Consider the following 23,492-nt stretch of genomic DNA (forward strand, 5'->3'; position numbering starts at 1 on the left):
ATGGTAAACAGCTTCTCACTCCACCATCTCTCAATAGTTCAGAACGATGATCATTCAAGCCTATGAGTTTAAAGAGGAGGTACTTTTTCTTGTCAAGGCACACTCTAATAGATCTGCTTCATGGGTTTTCTGGAATCAGGCATCTGTTTCTCCACCACCTGGTCATCTGATCATACATTTTCTAAGTTTTACCAGGTAAATTCAGGCCTCAGCTGATGCAAGGTTCAGCCAGAAGATCGCCCAGACAGCTCTTGGAGCTGCAGGCTACCCCCAGTGTTTACACTGTTATGGGGACTTTTTTTTGCTGCTGCCCATTACTCAGTTGGACTACTTTTGGACACCACAATTTAGTTCTGATCCTGCATCATTTAATGAACGAGAAAGAAAATAGGATTTTTGTACTTACCGAAAAATCAATTTCTTGGAGTCTATTAACCAGTACACGCCCGGCCAATAGCCAAAAGGTGGCTGGCAAAATGTACTGCACTTCCGGGTTGGCTGCCAAATGGCATCCTCCCACACATGCGCAGTTTGCACTCCTGCAGAGCCACGCAGCGGCGCGATCTGTCACCGGCCATGTACCTCAGACACGGCCCATGACAGATCTGAGTATCGGCCCCATTGCCGGTACCATGTGACCTGCTGTGACCAATCACAGCAGGTCACATGACAGTTGTATACAATGGATGGCTTTATTCATGCCATCCATTGTATACCACTCTCTAGCTGTGAATGGTCACAGCTAATCACATGCACATGTCATGTGATTAGCTGTGGCCAAATCACAGCTAAGCACAAAAAAAACAAAAAAACAAAAAAAAAACCCTGAATGAATCGATGTCATTCAAGTAAATGCTTGCTTATAGCAAAGTAATTCTTTGCTATAAGCAAATTGTGTAAAAAAAAAAAAAAAAAATACTGATCACTTCCCCAAGTACTACTTTGGACATAGTGAAATATGAAAAAACAATCTTAAAAAAAAGAAAAAAAAAATGTAATAAAAAAAATTAAAAAAATATATTTTTTTTCCATACTGTCACCAGTCAGTGTCCCTGATCACCGCCATGCCAGTTATATGATGACACTTACTGCACTGGTGACAGTATGTAAAAAAAAAAAATAATAATTTTTTGCATTTTTCGAAAAATTATGACGAAAAAAATAAAACTTCAAAAAACTCGCAATGCCTCTTATGAAGTACGTCAGACTGTCTACTCTGCAAAAAGGGGTCATTTGGGGGATATCTGTACTGTTCTGACATTCTTGGACCTCAAGAAATTAGATTGGCTGTCAGTACTTCAGGATTGATCAATATTCAGATATATCCCATAGTTTGTGAACTCTATAACTTTCCTACAAACTAAAAAATACATCCTAATTTGGGTTATTTTCACCAAAGACATGTAGCAGAAAACATCTTGGCCTAAATTTATGAAGAACAATTTATTTGCAAACTTTTATAACAGAAACAAAGAAAAACGTGTTTTTTTTTTAAGTTTTGGTCTTTTTTTGATAATTTAGCAAAAAATAAAAACCCCGGCGGTGATTAAATACCACCAAAAGAAAGCTCTAGTTGTGTGAAGAAAATGATAAAATTTTAGTTTGGGTACATTGTTGTATGACCGCGCAATTGTCAAAGTGTGAGAGCGCTGAAACCTGAAAAATGGCCTGGGCAGGAAGGTGTAAAATTGCCCGGTATTCAAATGGTTAACTACTTTATGTCCACAGTACGTGTAAAAACATCCTGGACAGCAAGGGGTTATACCAGGATTGTGGCTGCACGCATTATGCAAGGAGACAATTTTGCAGTTCTGCCACATCTGGCGTGAATGTACCCTAAATGTTATTTCATGCACATAAATTGCAAAGTGCAGCGATGATGTGGAGCACTTCCATGTACTCTAACTTTTGTGAAAACCATGTTATAAAATATCATATCCTTATTATTTTCTTTTCTAACATTGGGATTGATTTACTAAATTTGGAGAGTACAAAGTATGGCGCAGCTCTGCATAGAAACCAATCAGCTTCCAGTTTATTTTGTCAATGCCTAATTAAACAAGCTGAAATTAGAAACTGATTTGCTACCATGCACAGCTGCACCAGATTTTGCGCTCTCCAGTTTTAGTAAATCAACCCTATTTTGTTACATTTCTTCTGTTAGGTCTTTAATCCAGGTGTACATTCATGTTTCCTGTAGACACATAAAACAACTGCCTTAATAAACACAAAAGTATATTTGTTCATTGTAGTTTTATATTTTGAAAATAAAATAGAAAACACAAAAAAGATCTTAAACTATTTAACTACAGTAAGTCATCACTTCAGGCTTTACAAGTCTTGCAGATGGATGGAGCCTCTACAGCTATATAAATAAAACAGTGAATAAATGGACATTCTTCTCTGGGTCAAACAGTGGCAATACCATGATAACATTCTTGCAGAGAGAGTAAATGAACAGTATGCTGCAGTTGCTTTTGGATGGGAGTTTTAAATATTCATGCCGATTTTCATGTGCCTAACTGTAGGCAGGAATTTAGTGGCCTCATAATCCTTAAACAGAAATTTTACAAATGCAAAAATTTAAAATTTTGTTACAACTGACACATTATAGGCAGACTGTTCCTTACAAGGCACAGACTATGTGTAAATTGTGATTTTCTCACTCCAGACTAGCAAACATAGAAAATGCACTGTATATGTCTAGATTTTTGGAGGCACATATAATCTGCTTTAAAGACTGATACCGCCAGTACTGTGTAAGATTAGGGGGCTAAACATGTATTTAAACCTTGACAACATACCTGCATATAATCCACATACATTATACATATTTTTACAATGACACCAAATCAGTATCAGCATACATAATCAAGTCTGTGCCAATGTGGTTGTGGAATGATTGGCCGACATGTTAAAGATGAACTGTCCACAGGCATTTTTTTATCCTTTAACCCCTCCCTTAACAATATTCATACCAGAAAAAACAGGCGCTACTCAAGCTCCCTTGTCTGCAAATAGCATTGCGCACTAGTGGTAGAGCAAATGTTTTCAATGCAGAGCGCTGAAGGAGGCAGATGACCAAGGAAGCATCGGTATTCTTTATTTCCTGTTTCCCAGTCAACCGAATCAAAAAAATTTTTTTTAAAGGACTAATTGGAAATTATACTTTTCCAGGGAGTGGAGGGAGAGAACCAGAAATTCCTGTAGATGGGCCCAGAAGTATCTGATGAAAGAAAACCACTAAAAATCAGTATACAACAAAACATTTTGAAAACAAATCTGTAATTATTGCAAAATTTTAACTTTTCAGAGTCTACAGCTCGGTCATGCATATAACAATGGTGTAGTTGTACTCCACTCAAAAACATTTCAGTCAGATTGCATTGCTTTTGTTGTGCCTTACAAAAAAAAAATAGCTGAAAACTAATAACTGGCTGGAATGGGTAACTGCTAGATCTTTGATATAGCTGGTATTTGATAAGGATCAATATTCATCACCCACAGCTTTAATTTTGACACAGGTAAATTGATATTGAACAGCCGAAGGACATAAACATAACACCCAACAGGCTTGTTCACACGCAACTACAAGGCAGCAGTTGTCTGAAAAAATGTAAAGGTTGTCTCGTTGAGGAATCAAGGATTTTTGAAAGGGTCCGTTTTAAGACTGGCAAGCTATATGTTCTTAGGTTTAGGTACCCTTTAAAATCTCCTGCACTCTACAACGCCTAAACCATAAATAGTCAGAACTGAATTTATAAAAAATTACTTCTTATAGAAAGCACCACTGGACATATATAAGGGTGCTAAACCCAAAGGAAACAAAGAAGGGAAGCAGCTGTTTTCTCTCTGGAAACCCAAAGCAATATAACTGAATAAAAGGAATTAAACAGTGCTCCCCAACACCCCGTTAGTATACTTTTCTGAATACTTAAGCTTATATAGGCATGCAAACCATAAAAAAAAATGCTAAAGTGCAAAACAAAGTGCTAAATGCATACATACATATACACACACACACACATACATATACACATATGTGTATAAACACAAATACATGCTTATATATACACACACACACATATATATATACACACACATATAACAATATTGTGCAGAAAATATATTTATCTTATTAATACATAAACAATTCGGGAATAAAAAAGTCCTGACAAATCTATTAGGATGTCATTTATGCGGAGCACTGTAGCATCATTTAAAAATAGATATGTAGTTTTTAGATGTGCATTTGTGTGAAAAAAATATAATGTACAGTTTTGTTCAAAATAATAGAAGTCAAACATCACTAACCAGATCAGTCACTGTTTTTGGTATAAATTATATTTCTACATGGCAAAAAATTTACTAGTAGGTGTAAGTACAGTAATAGAAAAACAACAGACCCAACACAATGATAACATGCATGCTGTTGATTCTGTGTAACTGAATCATTAATTGAAAGGGGCGTGTTCAAAATAATAGCAGTGTGGAGTTCAATTAGTGAGGTCACTCAGACTGTGAAAAACAGTTGTCAAACAGGTGGCCCTTAGGTGAGGACAAAGGCAGCATATGTTTTACATGCTGGTCATTCCAGACATTGTTCAGAAGAACAGTGTACTTGGATTAAAAAGTTGATTGGAAAGGGGAAAGCATATATAAAGATATGCAGAAACTGATAGGCTGCTAAGCTAAAACGACCTCAAATGCTTTAAAAATGGCAAACAAAATCAGAAAGACGTAGAAGAAAATGGAAAACTACCATTTGAACGGATCGAAGAATAGCTAAAATGGAAAAGACTCAAAGTCCCATTGTTGAAAAACCGACTCGTGCTGAAGAGGTTATCAAAGAACACATTGACTGGCCTAAAGAAAAATGGCGCAACATTTTGTGGCCTGATGAAAGCAAGATTGTTCTTTTTGGGTCTATGTGCTGCAGATAGTTTGTCAGACGATCCCCAAACACTGAATTCAAACCACAGTACACTATGAATACAGTGAAGCATGGTGGTGCAAACATCAAGATATAGGGATGTTTCTCATACTACGGTGTTGGGCCTATTTACTGCATACCAGGGATCATGGATCAGTTTGAATACATCAAAATACTTGAAGAGGTCATGTTGCCTTATGCCAAAGAGGAAATCCCTTGAAATGGGTGTTAATGGGTGACAAGACCATGTCCCCAAAAACACCAGTAAGCAAGCAGTATCTTGGTTCCAGACCAACAAGATCAACCAGTTCCGCGTCACCCTTTAGCAGAAATACTGCTACAAGACCACATGGGTGTGCAAAATCACATATACATACGTGATTTTGTAGTTCTGGGTGGGAGTGGGGGGGGGGGGCGTGCGCCCTACCCACTACGCCATTTGCGGCCTTGGCTGTCAATCACCAGGCCCCGGATGGTGATTACTCGCCAGCACCTGGCAATCGCCAAGTATCTCTGAGGGGGAGAGACCTGTGTATAAACAAAACAGATCTCTCCCGTCAGCTCCTGCACACTGCTTTGTGCACACAGCCAACATAGTGAAACAGCACACAGTTAACCCTTTGATCGCCCCAGATGTTAACCCCTTCCTGCCCAGTGCCATTAGAACAGTGTCAGTGCTTTTTATTACCACTGATCACTGTATTGGTGTCACTGGGAATGTCAGTGACACCAAGTTCCCCCCAATGTCAGAATGCCCACTGCAGTCCCGCTATAAGTCGCCATTACTAGTATTTAAAAAAAAAATGTACACGCATTGGGATATTTTTTCAGCAAAGATGTAGCAGAATACATTTTGGCCTAAATTTATGACAAAATTAGATTTTTAAAATTTTTTGCTGGACATGTTTAATAGCAAAAAGTCAAAAATATTGTTTTTTTTCTCAAAATTGTCTTTTTTTTGTTTATAGCGCAAAAAATAAAAACCACACAGGCAATCAAATACCACCAAAAGAAAGCTCTATTTTTGTGGAAAAAAGGGACGAAAATTTCATTTGGGTGCAGCGCTGCATGACAGCGCAATTGTCAGTTAAAGTAACGCTGCACTGTATCGCAAAAAATGGCCTTGTCAGGAAGGGTGGGGGGGACCCCCTGGACCTTAATCCAATAGAAAATGTGGGGTGACATAAAAAATCCTATTTCTGAAGTAAAACCAAGAAATGCAGAGGAATTGTGCAATGTAGTGCAATCGTCCTGGGCTGGAATACCTGTTTACAGGTGCCAGAAGTTGGTTGACTCCATGCAACACAGATGTACAGCAGTTCTCAGAAGCAGTGCTTATACAACCCCTGGCAAAAAGTATGGAATCACCACTCTTGAAAAATGTTCATTTAATTGAGTTGAAACGAAGGAGAGGATTATAAAACTTCTTCAAGAAGGTAAATAATCACGAAATGTTCCAAAAGATGTTGGTTGTTCCTAATTAGCTGTGTCTAAAATCTGGACCAAGTACAAATGGGAAGGTTGTAAAAGGGAAGTGTACTGGCAGACCAAGGGTGACATCAAAGAGTCAAGATAGAAAACTTAAAGCAGTATGCCTTGAAAACAGAAAATGCACAACAAAACAAATGAGGAACAAATGGGCAGAAACTGGATTCAATGTTTGTGACCAAATTGTAAGACATCACCTAAGGGAAATGGGATTTACATAAAGAAAAGCCAAATGAAAACAGTCATTAACACCTAACAGAAAAAAAAAACAAGGTTACAGTGGACTAAACAAAAGCAATCATGAACTTGGATGACTGGATGAAAGTGATATTCAGTGATGAATCACGAATCTGCATTGGGCAGGGGGATGATACTGGAACTTTTGATTGGTGCTGTTCCAATGAAATGTATAAAGATGACTGCCTGAAGAGAACATACAAATTTCCACATTGATGATATGGGGTTGCATGTCAGGTAAAGGTACGGGGGAGATGACAGTCATTAAATCTTCAATAAATGCACAAGTTTATATTGAGATTTAGGATACTTTTCTTATTCCATCAATTGAAAGGATGTTTGGTGATGATGACATTTTTCAGGATGGTAATCTTGCCATAGCCATAAAAACTTTCCTTCCAGAAAGACATATAGGGGTTTATTTACTAAAGCTGGAGAGTGCAAAATCAGACTCACTTCTGCACAGAAACCAATCAGCTTCCAGGTTTCATTGCCAAAGCTTCATTGAACAAGCTGAGGTTAGAAGCTGATTGGTTTCTATGCAGAAGGGAGTCTGATTTTGGACTCTCCAGCTTTAGTAAATAAACCCCATAATGTCAATGGCATTGCCTGCAAATAGTCCGAACCACAATCCAATTGAAAATCTATGGTGGTAATTAAAGAAAATGGTCCATGACAAAGCTGCAACCTGCAAAGCTGATCTGGCAACTGCAAGAAAAGAAAGTTGGAGCCGAATGATGAAGAATAATGTTTGTCGATAGTTAAATCCATGCCTCAGAGAATTCAACCTGTTATAAAAGCTAGAGGCGGTACAACAAAGTACTAGTGGTGTACTGTAGTGGGTTTTTTTCATGATTCCATAATATTTTCCTGAGAATTGAGTGATTCCATATTTTTTTCCTCTGCTTGATCTACAAAAACAGTTGCAACTGACCACAGTTTTCTTTCTTTTTTCTGTTTTTGAGTGTTTCTTAAAGCCAGAAGGTTGGAATGTTAAATGAAAATAGTTTTGAGGCATGTCTATGATTTGTGTTTTTTTTTTTCTATACAATTAAACAACTTAATGAACAATTTCCAAGAGTGGTGATTCCATACTTTTTGCCAGGGGTTGTACAACTAAATATTAGTTCAGTGATTCACAGGAAAGCCAAATCTTCAAGCATTTTTAAGTTTATACAGTAAATGTGTAAGTTTGTAAAGAAAAATGCAGACACTGCTATTTGTTTTTTGTTTTTTTTGAACAGTCGAATATACCTAATTCTTCACTTTCTATAAAGTAATACCAAATTTCAAACTTTTTGCTTCATGTTTTGATTTGTAATAGACTGTGAAGTGTTCCCAATGCATTTAAGTATCTGGAAATAAAAGCTACTATAAGGCTTTTGAGCTTTACTCACTCTTTTTAAACACACTGCAACTATTTTTAACACAAATGTATATAGACATGGAAAGAGGCTCCCTTGCAATATTTGCAATAGCTGTTAATACACTTTATTACATCAGTAATTTTCATTCTCACCTGTCTCTGTTGTAATTGTTGCTGTTGCTCCATCTGCAATTTTTCGGTCTCAAACACTACAGGCAATACCAGAATCATGAAGGAGGTGGTTCCTATCCACAGTGCTGACCGGGAAAAACTAAAGTATACAGAAAAATGTATTAGTTTGAGGACCAGCACGTTACACCCCATTCCTCTCTACCTGTCTAGCCATTTTTCAGCACAGTGATAGCTTGACTGACAAGCTCAGACATGCATCACTGTACCCAAATGAATATGAAAAAAAATAAAAAAATTATTATATATATAATTTTTTTTTCTTTTTAGAGACATAGCTTTCTTTTGGTGGTATTTAATCACCACTGTTTTTTTTACTAAATAAAAAGAAAATAATTTTGAGAAAACCTCCTCACCACCTGTCAAACACACTCTGATCGCTTTTCAGAGGCGTAGCAGGGCCTGCTGCACTTGTGAATGAGTCCTTAATTGCATTCGGCAGCGGCACCCTAACGGATCATTCACATGGGGGGGGGGGGGGGGTGGTAAAACCCTACAGTTGGCTGTCTGTTTTACAACCCCCAATCACTACCGCCTTTAGCTGTTGAGGCAGCAGCCAAAGGCGTACACATGCCGCAGCAGGAATTATACCCACTCTTGCTTTTGGTGGGTTCTATTGCCTGCTTGTTGCAACTCATTCAAGTAAATGCAAGCACCCCGTAACTGCATGCTTCTGTGGGGTCAATGGGGTTAAAGCAGGTGGTGAGACAGAAACACAACACTGCCTGCTTTAACCCCATGTTTGCTATTTTGCACAAGGTTGCAGGGCCCTTGCAGAGAGGCCTCATTCACTTGAATGGGTCATGCTTGGTAGGTGCTACACTCACCAACCATGACAGGGCATATAACTCCTGCTGCGCCATATACACCCCTAGCAACTGCAGCTAGAGGGGGTGAGGTTGGGGCAGGGGTGGTAAAAACACATTTTAACTATGGGGTTTTACAACCCTCTGAATTGCAAATGTAAATGAACCCTTACTGTTCTGAGCCCACTATAAGGCTGCTTTCACACTGACGTGCTGTGGATTACCTGCAACTTTCCTGTAGGTTAGCTGCACTTTGCCATAGATTTCTATTAGACCCTGCAGGTGTGATGCACATTTTGAAAGCGCATCAAAACGCCTGCATTCAGGAGTTTTGGTGCGTTTTCAGAAAGTGCACCAAACCCGCAGGATATAATAGAAGTCTATGGCTAAGCGCAGCAAACCTACAGGAAAGTTGTAGGTACACGGCACTGCACCCAAGGTATGGGTAAACCACAGTGAATCAGTGTAAAAGCCCTATACTATAATGCCCAGTGTATTCCTTCACAATGATCTGAAGTACCGTATTTTCCGGCGTATAAGACGACCCCCTACTTTTCCTGTTAAAATATAGGGTTTGAGCTATACTCGCTGTATAAGACTACCCCTCTTCCAACACACACCAAATAAAAATGAAAAAACATCAGATTTGATTTCAATATGGTATGCTATTTCAGTATGGTATTCCAATGATGGGGTGCTATTCCTACCACTGACACCAATGATGAGGCACTACTCCTCCCACTGACACCAATGATGGGGCACTATTTCATCCACTGACACCAATGATGGGGCACTATTCCTCCCACTGATACCAATGATGGGACACTATTCCCCCCACTGACACCAATGATGGTGCCCCATCATTAGTGTCAGTGTGTGAGGAATAGTGCCCCATCATTAGTCAGTGGGAGGAATAGTGCCCCATCATTAGTCAGTGGGAGGAATCGTGCCCCATCGTTGGTGTCAGTGGGAAGAATCGTGCCCCATCGTTGGTGTCAGTGGGAAGAATCGTGCCCCATCGTTGGTGTCAGTGGGAAGAATCGTGCCCCATCGTTGGTGTCAGTGGGAAGAATCGTGCCCCATCGTTGGTGTCAGTGGGAAGAATCGTGCCCCATCGTTGGTGTCAGTGGGAAGAATCGTGCCCCATCGTTGGTGTCAGTGGGAGGAATAGTGTCCCATCGTTGGTGTCAGTGGGAGGAATAGTGCTCCATCGTTGGTGTCAGTGGGAGGAATAGCGCCCCATCGTTGGTGTCAGTGGGAGGAATAGCGCCCCATCGTTGGTGTCAGTGGGAGTAATAGCGCCCCATCGTTGGTGTCAGTGGGAGGAATAGCGCCCCATCGTTGGTGTCAGTGGGAGGAATAGCGCCCCATCGTTGGTGTCAGTGGGAGGAATAGCGCCCCATCGTTGGTGTCAGTGGGAGGAATAGCGCCCCATCGTTGGTGTCAGTGGGAGGAATAGCGCCCCATCGTTGGTGTCAGTGGGAGGAATAGCGCCCCATCGTTGGTGTCAGTGGGGTGGAATAGCGCCCCATCGTTGGTGTCAGTGGGGTGGAATAGCGCCCCATCGTTGGTGTCAGTGGGAGGAATAGCGCCCCATCGTTGGTGTCAGTGGGAGGAATAGCGCCCCATCGTTGGTATCAGTGGGAGGAATAGCGCCCCATCGTTGGTATCAGTGGGAGGAATAGCGCCCCATCGTTGGTATCAGTGGGAGGAATAGCGCCCCATCGTTGGTATCAGTGGGAGGAATAGCGCCCCATCGTTGGTATCAGTGGGAGGAATAGCGCCCCATCGTTGGTATCAGTGGGAGGAATAGCGCCCCATCGTTGGTATCAGTGGGAGGAATAGCGCCCCATCGTTGGTATCAGTGGGAGGAATAGCGCCCCATCGTTGGTATCAGTGGGAGGAATAGCGCCCCATCGTTGGTATCAGTGGGAGGAATAGCGCCCCATCGTTGGTATCAGTGGGAGGAATAGCGCCCCATCGTTGGTATCAGTGGGAGGAATAGTGCCCCATCGTTGGTGTCAGTGGGGAGAAGTAGCGCCCCATCGTTGGTGTCAGTGGGAGGAATAGTGCCCCATCGTTGGTGTCAGTGGGAGGAATAGCGCCCCATCGCTGGTGTCAGTGGGAGGAATAGCGCCCCATCGTTGGTGTCAGTGGGAGGAATAGCGCCCCATCGTTGGTGTCAGTGGGAGGAATAGCGCCCCATCGTTGGTGTCAGTGGGAGGAATAGCGCCCCATCGTTGGTGTCAGTGGGAGGAATAGCGCCCCATCGTTGGTGTCAGTGGGAGGAATAGCGCCCCATCGTTGGTGTCAGTGGGAGGAATAGCGCCCCATCGTTGGTGTCAGTGGGAGGAATAGCGCCCCATCGTTGGTGTCAGTGGGAGGAATAGCGCCCCATCGTTGGTGTCAGTGGGAGGAATAGCGCCCCATCGTTGGTGTCAGTGGGAGGAATAGCGCCCCATCGTTGGTGTCAGTGGGAGGAATAGCGCCCCATCGTTGGTGTCAGTGGGAGGAATAGCGCCCCATCGTTGGTGTCAGTGGGAGGAATAGCGCCCCATCGTTGGTGTCAGTGGGAGGAATAGCGCCCCATCGTTGGTGTCAGTGGGGGAGGAACAGCGCCCCATCGTTGGTGTCAGTGGGGGAGGAACAGCGCCCCATCGTTGGTGTCAGTGGGGGAGGAACAGCGCCCCATCGTTGGTGTCAGTGGGGGAGGAACAGCGCCCCATCGTTGGTGTCAGTGGGGGAGGAACAGCGCCCCATCGTTGGTGTCAGTGGGGGAGGAACAGCGCCCCATCGTTGGTGTCAGTGGGGGAGGAACAGCGCCCCATCGTTGGTGTCAGTGGGGGAGGAACAGTGCCCCATCGTTGGTGTCAGTGGGGGAGGAACAGTGCCCCATCGTTGGTGTCAGTGGGGGAGGAACAGTGCCCCATCGTTGGTGTCAGTGGGGGAGGAACAGTGCCCCATCGTTGGTGTCAGTGGGGGAGGAACAGTGCCCCATCGTTGGTGTCAGTGGGGGAGGAACAGTGCCCCATCGTTGGTGTCAGTGGGGGAGGAACAGTGCCCCATCGTTGGTGTCAGTGGGGGAGGAACAGTGCCCCATCGTTGGTGTCAGTGGGGGAGGAACAGTGCCCCATCGTTGGTGTCAGTGGGGGAGGAACAGTGCCCCATCGTTGGTGTCAGTGTGGAGGAGGAATAGTGCCCCATCTTTAGTGTCAATGGGGGAGAGGAGCGGCTGCTCCTTCTTCCAGTTCGGCCGCTCGATTTTTGCGGGGCCGCTCGGCTCCGCTCCTCGCCGGTGATTGGTCGCCTGTTTGCCTTTCCAGTGCTGGCGCCCAATCACCGGTGAGGAGGCGGAGCCGAGCGGCCGCGTGACCCATCGAGCGGCCGAACTGAAAGAAGGAGCAGCCGCGCTTCCTGGACCGGATCGTCGTGGGACCGGAGCCAGGTAAGGTACAGCAGCCCCTCTGCCCACCCCTGTACTTAGTGTCCGTTGGAGGAGGAGGGGGGGCGGCGCCGCGCCGCCCCTCGAAAAAGTGCCGCCCTGACACCGGCTCGCCCCGGCGTATAAGACGACCCCCGACTTTTCAGAAGATTTTCAGGGGTTGAAAAGTCGTCTTATACGCCGGAAAATACGGTACTCTTCTTTTCCGGTGCTGGCACCACGCTGGAGACCACAAGCTGGGATAAAAGGTGGAGTGCAGTTGGTATCAATCTGCATAGGACAGAAGCCAGCACTACAGAGGAGGAGTTGGCTTATGTGGCTCTTGCTTCCTACTACAAGTAGTCCCTCTGCATTACACACTTTTTGACGTGATAGCAAACTCAAACTGCAATCTACCAGTCACCTGGCCACAATCTACAGGTTGCTGACCCCCGATCTAATTTTTGCCATAGCTTTTTGAGCTCCCTCCTCATTGGCTCACTGGCTGTGATTGACAGCAGTGTGAGCCAAAGGACTCCTGCTGCTGTCTCAGCCAATGAGTTAGAGTCCCCAGACAGCAGAGGCTGTCGAGAACATCGCTGGATTGGAGGGGGATCAGGCAAGGATTGTGGGGGCACTGTACACACATATAATGCATGAAGGTAAAAAACCTTGAGCCTTAACCAATTTATTGTACAGGTCTGATCAAAGACAGGATAGAGCCAACATATACTGCAGAGGGCTGGGTGATACTGGTACCAGTTTATACTGAGTGCTGCGATCTGGAAGCTCTTTTTCCTCTCACACGCTGATCAGTGTGCGAGACGTAAAAGTCATCTGCTAACTGCAAGTGCATAACAAGTGCATGGCAAATGATTAAAAGAGGAGCTCCAGTATCCCCCCCCCAAAAAAAAATAAAAGTCAGCAGCTACTAATACTGTAGCTAATGACTTTTAATATAAAGTCACTTACCTGTCCAGGGATCCAGCGCTGTCCTCGCTCGAGCAGATGGACTTTAATGGACTTTGGGTCCAGGCGCCGGCATCTTAACTAAGGGAAAACAGCTGTGAAGTGGTATGACGGCGAGCTGAGCATTATTAATGGTCCTGCAATCTTCTGAGACCTGTGATGTATCCCAGAAGGTTGCAGGTGAAAGGGAGGGGGGTGACTTAAAGTGTTACTAAACCCACAATAGTAAAATCAGTCTGTATATGCAGTAAATCATGCTAATTTTACTCACTGTGGAACTTAAAGGGTTAATCCTCTGCATATTGTAAAAATGTTGTTTGATCCTGACTTCTCTGATCCTCCCCCTCTTTTCTGATAAGACATATCGTGGGGAGACACTCTGCACATGCTCAGTTTGGTGTGTATTGCTAGAAAGTTTTTTTTTCTTGGGAGAGTACAGTGATCAGCACAGGACCAATCAGTACTATCCAGACAAAGGTCAGGGGTTCTGCATTCTCCTACTGCAGAAAAAAAACTCCTACAAGCTTTAACCAGTGCTCTGCTGAACACTGATAAAAGTCACAAGATTGCTCTAATGCTGATGAGAAAAGGTATTTAGCAGTTCATATTTACTAAAATAATTGCATTTCCGTGTACTGTGGGAGCCCAGATAGAGGGAATGCAGGGTCCTGGGTTTAGTAACACTTTAAATGAAAAACATAACTGGAGTAAAACTTACATTTTATGCTGGTAATATAGACGATAATGGCAGTTCCCACTAGTATCCAGTTGTTGTTTATCCACTTGCGGACCAGCACCATATGTTGCTGGACTTCAAGCGGTTACACCCGGAGGAAGCCTACAGCCGCAGGCATTATTCTGACACCATTTTTAGAGCCGACGGCCAACTGTTTTGTAAAAGCAATCCTAGCAGCAAACTAGCCACTGGATCACTTTTACTTTCTGCTCTAGGAGGATGCAGAACCCCTGACCTCTGTCTGGACAGTGCTGATCTCCCAAGTAAAAAAAACCTCTCTAGCAATACACACCAAACTGAGCAAAGTGTAGGGTCTCCACACTATATGTCTTATCAGGAGATAAGAGGGGACACTGGAAGAAGGAGAGGGATAGAGAAGTCAGGATCAATCAGCCTTTTTACATAATGCAGAGGATTAACCCCTTAGGTTCCACCGTGAGTATATCAAGCATGCTTTACTGAATATGCAGACTGATTTTACTGTTGTGAGTTTAATAACACTTTAATTATAGTATAGTTGATAAAAAAATCAATTTCCAAATTAACATCAATGTCCAGGAAAAAAAAAAAAAAAAGTCCTGCACACAGCCCAGATTCTGCTTGCAGACTTCAACATTAAGTATTTACTGTATTCTTGGTGAAACACCTACTTTTACCATTTTGTAACATTGCTTACTCACCTATATAGCTTCTTGGCTGCAGAAATGGACAAGTCAAAGGTTACACCAGCAGCAGTACGCACACCATCAGGAAACATTTCCATCAACCCCCAAAGTCTTTCTGATAAAGTCTCATCCAGCTAGAGAAACACAAATAGTTGAGGCAATGTGATTAAAATTATCTAGTGACTCTACACAACCACCCAGACCATTTGGGGAAAGATGGTATTATTATTATTATACAGGATTTGGGGAAAGATGGTATTATTATTATTATTATACAGGATTTATATAGCGCCAACAGTTTGCTCAGCGCTTTACAATATAACGGGAGACAATACAGCAACAATACAGTTCAATACAAGAGGGCTAGTAGGGCCCTGATCCTTGAAACTAGTATTCATCCCCACAAGGTGACAGTGTTTTATGTTAGCAATACCAGCTAGGGGGCATGCCTTAACATATGCAAATAAACTTTCAAGGAGCCACTATTTGCATAGGAATTTCTGTGGGGACTAGCAGAGATCTTTGTCTTTTACAGGTATGAACAGCTACTCAGCATTTACTACTGCTGAAAAACACCAACCCACTCACCCACCCACCATCCTGCTGGCCAGCAAAGGCATCCTACTTTATTACTTAATGTATAAATAACTGAAAAGTTCACTTTTGTCTAAAGAGATCTTCACATTTTGGAGTAGGGGAAAGGTAAAATGAATGCCTGTCTTCTGACATTCTGGGATTCAGTTTGTAACCCAACTAGGAAGATCTTCCATAACTTTGTCTCTGTGGTGCCACAAGAAATGGGGGGGGGTGCAAGGGTACAGCAGTAAAAACATTGCTAGATGATCTAACCCTTTCCCACTCATAAAAAAAAAAAAATTTCTGTGTCTCCAATACTTCCTGTCATGACAAGAAGTAATAAGGACTTTACTAGGCACTTTTACCCCCTTCATGCCCAGGCCAATTTTCAGCTTTCAGCGCTGTCACACTTGCAATTGCGTGGTCATGCAACACTGTACCCATATGACATTTTTATAATTATTTTCATCACAAATAGAGCTTTCATTTGGTGGTATTTAATCGCCACTGGGTGTTTTATTTTTTTGCACTTTAAATAAAAAAAAGAGCAAAAATTTTGAAAAAAAAGTTATTCTTTGTTTCTATTATAAAACTTTGCAAACAGGTAATTTTTCTCCTTCACTGATGTGCATTGATGAGGCTGCACTGATAGGCAGCACTGATGTGGTGGCACGGATATACAGCACTGATGGACACTGACAGGCTGCACTGATGAGGTGGCACTGGTGGGTATTTATGAGGAGGCACTGATATGCAGTACTGATGGGCGACGCTGTCCATAGAACACAGCGATCATGGAGATCGCTGGGTGCGCACCGATGGGGGCACGTGGGAGAGCACGATATGGGTGGACATCATATGTCACCTTCCCAGAACTGGACAACCGCGCTGTAGCCGTCATTCGGCTATAGCGCGGTAAGCATGTGGTTAAACTACTAATCTATTGAGAATTATAATAATCATTGTCATATGATATATCATGTGTTTATTGTTGCCAGAATGAAAAGGATTAAGAAACAGGACGTCCATCATTGGGACAGGTACCCTTTAAAGTAAACCTGTTAGTAATATAAAATACCTGTGACATACAGCTCCAAACAACTTCTTATACTATATTTTTTCCTACTTTAAAAAAAGCATTTTTAGTTCTCCAGTGTTGAAAAGATTTCCCCTCACTTTCTGTCCTGGAGACAACCTTTTTTTACCAGACAGGAATTGAAGCAATCTCTCCTATGGAGCCCCAGACTGCATTAACACCTGACAGGCATTTACACCCTTCCCCATTCTATCCAAAACTGAAAACCAGTTCAGGGTACAGATACACTTTAAAGTGATAATAAAGGTTCATTGTTTTTTCTTTCAATAAAAAAATGCCATACTTATCTGTTCTGTGCAATTGTTTTGCACAGAGTAGCCCCAACCATCCTCTTCTGGAGTCTCTCGCTGGCACTCTAGACTCCGCCACTCCCCAATCTCCCCCCAAGCAAGCCACTCATGCAAGCTAGCTCCTGAGCCCTGTTCTGTGTGTCCATATGACACAAAGAATGAGGCTCAACCCTGCCTGCTGCTCCTCGTCACTAGCTCTGATTGACAGCAGTCACAGCCAACTGCTCTACGAGCCAATGAAGAGTGAGAGAGCCAAGACAGCCTTGGATCTTGTGCATATTGCTGCATACACAAGGTATTTTACCTTACTGCATTCTATGCAGCAAGGTAAACAATCTTCTGCCTTTACAACCAATTTAAAGAGGAACTATGCTCCCCTGCTGTTCTTTTAAAGTGGTATTAAATGCTGAAGTTTTTTTTTACCTTAAACACTTGACCTCCAGAGGATTTACCCCCCTTCCTGACCAGGCCATTTTTTTGTGATAACGCACTGCATTACTTTAACTGACAATTGCGCGGTCATGCAATGCTGTACATAAATAAACTTTATGTCCTTTTTTCCCCACAAATACAGCTTTCTTTTGGTGGTATTTGATCACCTGTGCGTTTTTTAATTTTTTAGCATATAAACAAAACAATCCAGACAATTTTGAAAAAAAAACAAAAAAACAATATTTTTGACTTTTTGCTATAAAACAAATACAGTAAAAAAATTGTAAACATCAAATTTCGTCAAATTTAGGCCAAAATGTATTTTGCTAAAAAAAAAATCCCAATATGTGTAAATTAATTTTTTTTTAAGTCCGCAAACGTGCAACTATAACGAAAAAACCCATAAGTGTTCACAAAAAAAGTGCAAGTGCAAAAACACCACACGAAAAAGTGCACTTAGGGGTGTGCTTTGTCCTTCCCCCGAAGGGTATGGACCACTACCCTGATCCCCCGGGGCATGAAGCTCCTGACAGGGACAAGGTTCCCAATATGTGTAAATTAATTGGTTTACATGAAAGTTATAGCGTCTACAAATGGCTGTATATATACTGGAATTTTTTTTTTTTATGCTAGTAATGGCGGCGATCAGTGACTTATAGCGGGACTGTGGCAGGCATTCTGACACTGGGGGGAACTGTCACTGACATCCCAATGACACTAATACAGTGATCAGTGTTAATAAAAAGCAATGAAACTGTACCAATGACACTGGGCAGGAAGGGGTTAACCTCTGAGGCGATCAAAGGGTTACCGGTGTGCTGTTTTACATAATGTGCTGTGTGTGTTCTACTAGCAGAGAAATACACAGCAGCATGTTCATGCTGGCAGGAGAGAGACCTGTGTTGTTTACAGTGTTGTCATCAGTATTACTCGGCAACAGGGGATCTCTGGCTGGGACCCGGTGATTGACATCTGTAGCCGCCAATGGCGGCGTGGGTAGGACGGTGCATGCGCTCCCTATACCCAAATGCAAGTCCCGTATAAATACGTGATTTTGCACTGCCCTGCCACCCTGTAGCAGTATTTCTACTTTAGGGTGGCGGGGAAGGGATGAATGGATTAGAGTAAAAAACCAACTGTGTGCAGCTCCCTCCCAACCACCTTATACTTACCTGAGCCCCATGTTGATCCAGTGCTGTGCACAAGAGTAGCAGTTCTCTCCCTCCCCATTGGCTCAGAGATAGCATTGAGAGTCATTAGCCCCTGCTGCTCTCAATCACTGTCAGCGAGCAGAGAACTTGGCCTAGGATCAAGTTAGCACAAGCGCCCCCATAGCAAGTGGCTTGCTGTGGGGGCAATCAGGAAAGGAGCCAGGAGCACCTGTGGGGGAACTGAGAAGAGGGGCTGCTCTGTGCAAAACCACTGCACAGAGCAGGTATGTATACTATGGTTATTTAAAAAAAAAAAAAAATCAAACCTTCACAATCACTTTAAGCTCTCCTTCCTGTCATGCAGCATCGTCCTCAATTCACATACTCACCTTCCGAACAGACTCTGCATTGCCCTACTGCGATCCGCTGCTCAGGTGTACCAGCCTGGGTCCGACATCGCCATTTTGGTCCACCTCCGTCATCACTAATAGGCTGCCTCTTCTGGGTTCCAATTACCGACCCACAATGACACGTTCCAGCTCCATTGTTTCTTGGTCCCCTGGGATATGTGATGTAGGTATCCCAAGATGCTGGGAGATCTGGACACGTCATTCTCAACTAGAGAATAGTAGCAGCACAAGGAGGAGGGGGTTGGCTGCCAGGGAGGGAGCCTAGCATGATGGAGCTAAAGTCCCCTTCAACGTTTTATGCTGGAAGATTGACACCGGTAGCTCTGGGCATAGAGAGCAGCCCCCTCCCATTGTACTGCCGCAGCCTGTTCTCTACCTAGGTGTGCTTTGTTTCTTCCAGCCAGGTGGGTAGAGCAGGCCAGCCACCCTCAGTCTTACTTCTGTTGTGGAACAGAAGGTCTCAGCGCGTTTACTTCTACAGTCCCTCAGCAGATATAACCGGAGGATGGCACAGAGTGTGCTCAGTGTGCTGGACCTGCAATGGAAACCGATAAATATACCAACTCCACTAAAACGAGAATCACCTCATCGTCGTCATCATCTTCCTCATCCTCAATGTCCGGGTTCTTGGCTGCGATGAGCGAGCCCTCCAAAGAAGGATCCGAGGGTGACATGACTTCACAACGTGCGGGCACACACACAGGGGTCACCCACCAGGAACTTCGTCACCGGAAATGCCCAGCAAAACACCATAGAGGAAGCCGACATAGAGGGACAGAGAGAAGAGGAGAGCGAATAGCGCCCTCTATTGCTGCTGTGTATTCAGAACAACTCCGCTGATACAAGCATCTGTCAGAAACACATTTTCTCACGGTTTGAAGTATGTTAATCCCAGGGGCGGACTGACCATTTGGAAACTCGGGCACTGCCTGAGGGCCCGGGGTCAGTAGGGGGCCCCATGAGGTGCCCCTTGGTGCCTTTTTCATAGGCTTTTTTGAGTTTGGGCAAGGACACAGGGGCCCCATGATCCCCTATTGCCTGGGGGCCCCATGAGTTGTCAGTCCACCCCTGGTTCAACCTTTTTCCAGTTTGGCCCTCAGCTTCTTTTGTAGGTTTTCTTAATTAGGTTGTAGATTTAGCATATCAAAAGCCAAACCTTTTTTTTTTCATTTTGGAACTCATATTGAAGGGTTAAAGGGGTTGTTAACCTTCATTAATACGAGGGGCGTTCTCGTCAAACCGGGACTTTTAATTTTACAGGTATAAAAAGGGATGCTAGCGTGTCCTGTTACTGATAAGTAGCTCATGTGTTCGGACCAGTCCAGAGACTGTGAATCAAGATGGCAGACAACAATTTTAGTGCGTGCATGGAACAACGTGTGCTGATGAAGTTTCTCGTGAATGAAGGCATAAAACCCGTGGATATCTACAGAAGATTATAACCACTTGCCCTCCAGAAGATTTACCCCCTTTCATGACCAGGCCGATTTCAGCTGGAAAATACGCGGTCATACATCTCTGTACCCAAACAAAATTTGTGTCCTTTTTCACACAAATAGAGCTTTCTTTTGGTGGTATTTGATCACCACTGGGTTTTTTTTTATTTTTTTGTGATATAAATAAAAAAAGATTGAAAATTTAAAAAAAAAACTATATTTTCTACTTTCAGTTATAAAAAAACCCCCAGTAAACTCAAAGTTAGTCATAAATTTAGGCCAAAATGGGTTCTGCTACATGTCTTTGGTAACAAAAAGTCCCAATACATGTATATTAATTAGTTTGTGTGAAAGTTCTAGTGTTTACAAACTATAGTATATATATTGGAATTTATGCAGCTTTTACTTTCCGACTGCCTATCACATTTCTTGAGGGGCTAAAATACCAGGGAAGTACAAGACCCCCCAAAATTCAATTACCACCTCCAAGCTTTCAAAGGGCATGTTTCCTCATGTCACTTCCTCACTACCTATCACAGTTTTAGAGGCCCTAAAATGCCAGGATAGTACAAACTCGCCCCCCCACCCCAATGACCCCCTTTTTGGAAAGTAGACAACCCAAGGAATTTGATAAGAGGCATGGTGAGTATTTTTGTCACAGGGTTTTGGAAAAAAAAAAACAATACATTTTCGTTTTTTTTCATTTTCCAAAAACTTGTGGCAACAAATGAGATCTGCAAAATACTCACCATGGCCCTTAGCAAATGCCTTGGAGTGTCTTTTTTCTAAAAAGGGGTCATTTGGGGGGGTGTTTCTACTATCCTGGCATTTCAGGGCCGACATTAGAAGTTTATGCCACACACCATCCACTCTTCTAACCACTTGAAGACCAAGCCTTTTCTGACACTTTTTGTTTACATGAAAAACATTTTTTTTGCTAGAAACTTACTTTGAACCCCCAAACAGTATATATTTTTTTAAGGCAGAGGTCCTAGAGAGTAAAACGGTGGGTGTTAAATTTTTTTTAATACCACACAGTATTTACGCAGCAACATTTTTGGAAAAAACACTTTTTAGAATTTGAATGCGCAAAAAGACAATATATTGCCCAATTGTTTGATAAAATACAAAAGATGATGTTACGCCATGTAAATGGATACCAAACATGACATGCTTTAAAATTGTGCACGCCCATGCAATGGGGATAAACTATGTAAATCTTTAATATCCATAGGTGACGCTTTAAAAGCCTTCACAGGTCACCACTTTAGATTTACACAGGAGGTCTAGTGCTAGAATTACTGCCCTTGATCTGAAGTTTGCGGTAATACTTCACATGCATGGTGCAATTTCTGTTTACATACTACCACGGGACCGCCGCTTGTGTTTGCCTTTTTTTACATTGTCCCTTTTAATTTTTTTTTGTTGATCACTTTGAATCTAAATATCTCCTGCGATAGCAATAGGCAGTGACAGGTACTCTTTTCTGAGAAAGCTGGGGTCTATTAAACTCTATATCTTTCTTCTGCCCTTATTTTTTCTCAATTTTAAAATGAAGCTGCTTATATCTGGCGAAATGGAAATTATGAAATGTTCACATCTTGCAGTCTCTTAGACCACAGAGATGATTGGAAGCATTCTGGTCTCCGATCAGCTTTATGGTCAGCCTTCGGAACCTGCCGGCTGCATTCTTGGGTTCCCCAGTGGGACAGGAGAGCCCAAGAAAACCGTGGAAGGCGAGGGGGGAAGACATCCCTTCCTGCTGCTTGAAAAGTAATCCAGCAGCTGCCATCTCAAAAAAATGATACCAAGATGATGCCTGTGACTGCAGACTTCATCCTGGTATAACTACTCAAGGTCCAGCAACGTACCAGCACGTTGCTGGTCCTTGTTGGGTATACAGTGAGGAACAGAAGTATTTGAACACCCTGCGATTTTGCAAGTTCTCCCACTTAGAAATCATGGAGGGGTCTGAAATTCACACTGTAGGTGCATTCCCACTCTGAGAGACAGAATTTAAAAAAAAATTCAGAAAATCACATTGTATGATTTTTAAAGAATTTATTTGTCTTGCACTGCTGAACATAAGTATTTGTACACCTAAGAAACAGCAAGAATTCTGTCTCTCAAAGACATGTTACTGTGCCTTTAAAAAGTCCACCTCTACTCCACTCATCAATCTAACTTAGTAGCACCTGTCTGAGCTCTTTAAAGACACCTGTCCACCCCAGTCAGTCAGACGCCAACTACTACCATGGGCAAGACCAAAGAGCTGTCAAAAGACACCAGAGACAAAATTGTGGACCTCCACAAGGCTGGAAAGGGCTACGGGGCAATTGCCAAGCAGCTTGGTGAAAATAGATCAACTGTTGGAGCAATTGTTAGAAAATGGAAGAGGCTAAAGATGACTGTCAGTCTCCCTCAGACTGGGGCTCCATGCAAGATCTCACCTCGTGGGGTATCACTGATGATAAGAAAGGTGAGGAATCAGCCCAGAACTACAAGGGAGGAGCTGATCCATGACATGAAGAGAGCTGGGACCACAGTTTCAAAGGTCACTGTCGGTAGAACACTACGCCGTCATGGTTTCAAATTATGCATTGCACGGAAGGTTCCCCTTCTGAAGTCATCACATGTCCAGGCCTGTCTGAAGTTTGCCAATGACCATCTGGATGATCCAGAGGAGGCATGGGAGAAAGTCATGTGGTCAGATGAGACCAAAGTAGAACTTTTTGGTCTAAACTTCATCGTGTTTGGAGGAAAAAGAAGGATGAGTTGCATTCCAAGAACACCATCCCTACTGTGAAGCATGGGGGTGGTAACATCATGCTTTGGGAGTGCTTTTTTGCGAAGGGGACAGGACGACTGCACTGTATTAAGGAGAGGATGAATGGGGCCATTTATTGTGAGATTTTGAGCAACAACCTCCTTCCCTCAATCAGAGCATTGAAGATGGGTCGTGGCTGGGTCTTCCAACATGACAATGACCCGAAGCACATAGCCAGGATAACCAAGGAGTGGCTCTGTAAGAAGCATATCAAGGTTTTGGAGTGGCCTAGCCAGTCTCCAGACCTAAATCTAATAGAACATCTTTGGAGGGAGCTGAAACTCCGTGTTGTTCAGCGACAGCCCCGAAACCTGACAGATCTAGAGGAGATCTGTGTGGAGGAGTGGGCCAAAATCACTGTTGCAGTGTGTGCAAACCTGGTGAAGAACTACAGGAAACGTTTGACCTCTGTAATTGCAAACAAAGGCTTCTGTATCAAATATTAACACTGATTTTCTCAGGTG

The 23,492-nt window shown here is 43.2% G+C and overlaps 1 protein-coding gene across 1 annotated transcript; it reads right to left on the reverse strand.

Annotated features, from left to right (window-relative positions):
* Positions 1-2,238: 2,238 nt before the first annotated feature.
* Positions 2,239-19,508, reverse strand: TOMM22 (translocase of outer mitochondrial membrane 22). Its single transcript, XM_089681983.1, has 4 exons — positions 19,350-19,508; positions 14,826-14,944; positions 8,178-8,295; positions 2,239-3,226 (listed from the first exon to the last, which is right to left on the reverse strand). The coding sequence occupies exons 1-4, from the start codon at positions 19,437-19,439 to the stop codon at positions 3,164-3,166; spliced, it is 390 nt and encodes a 129-aa protein (XP_089538109.1). The 5' UTR covers positions 19,440-19,508; the 3' UTR covers positions 2,239-3,163.
* Between the last annotated feature and the right edge of the window lie 3,984 nt (positions 19,509-23,492).

Source organism: Staurois parvus, unplaced genomic scaffold (assembly GCF_062004578.1).
Source record: "Staurois parvus isolate SC_StPar_1 unplaced genomic scaffold, SC_StPar_1.0 ptg000282l, whole genome shotgun sequence".
NCBI lineage: Eukaryota > Metazoa > Chordata > Amphibia > Anura > Ranidae > Staurois > Staurois parvus.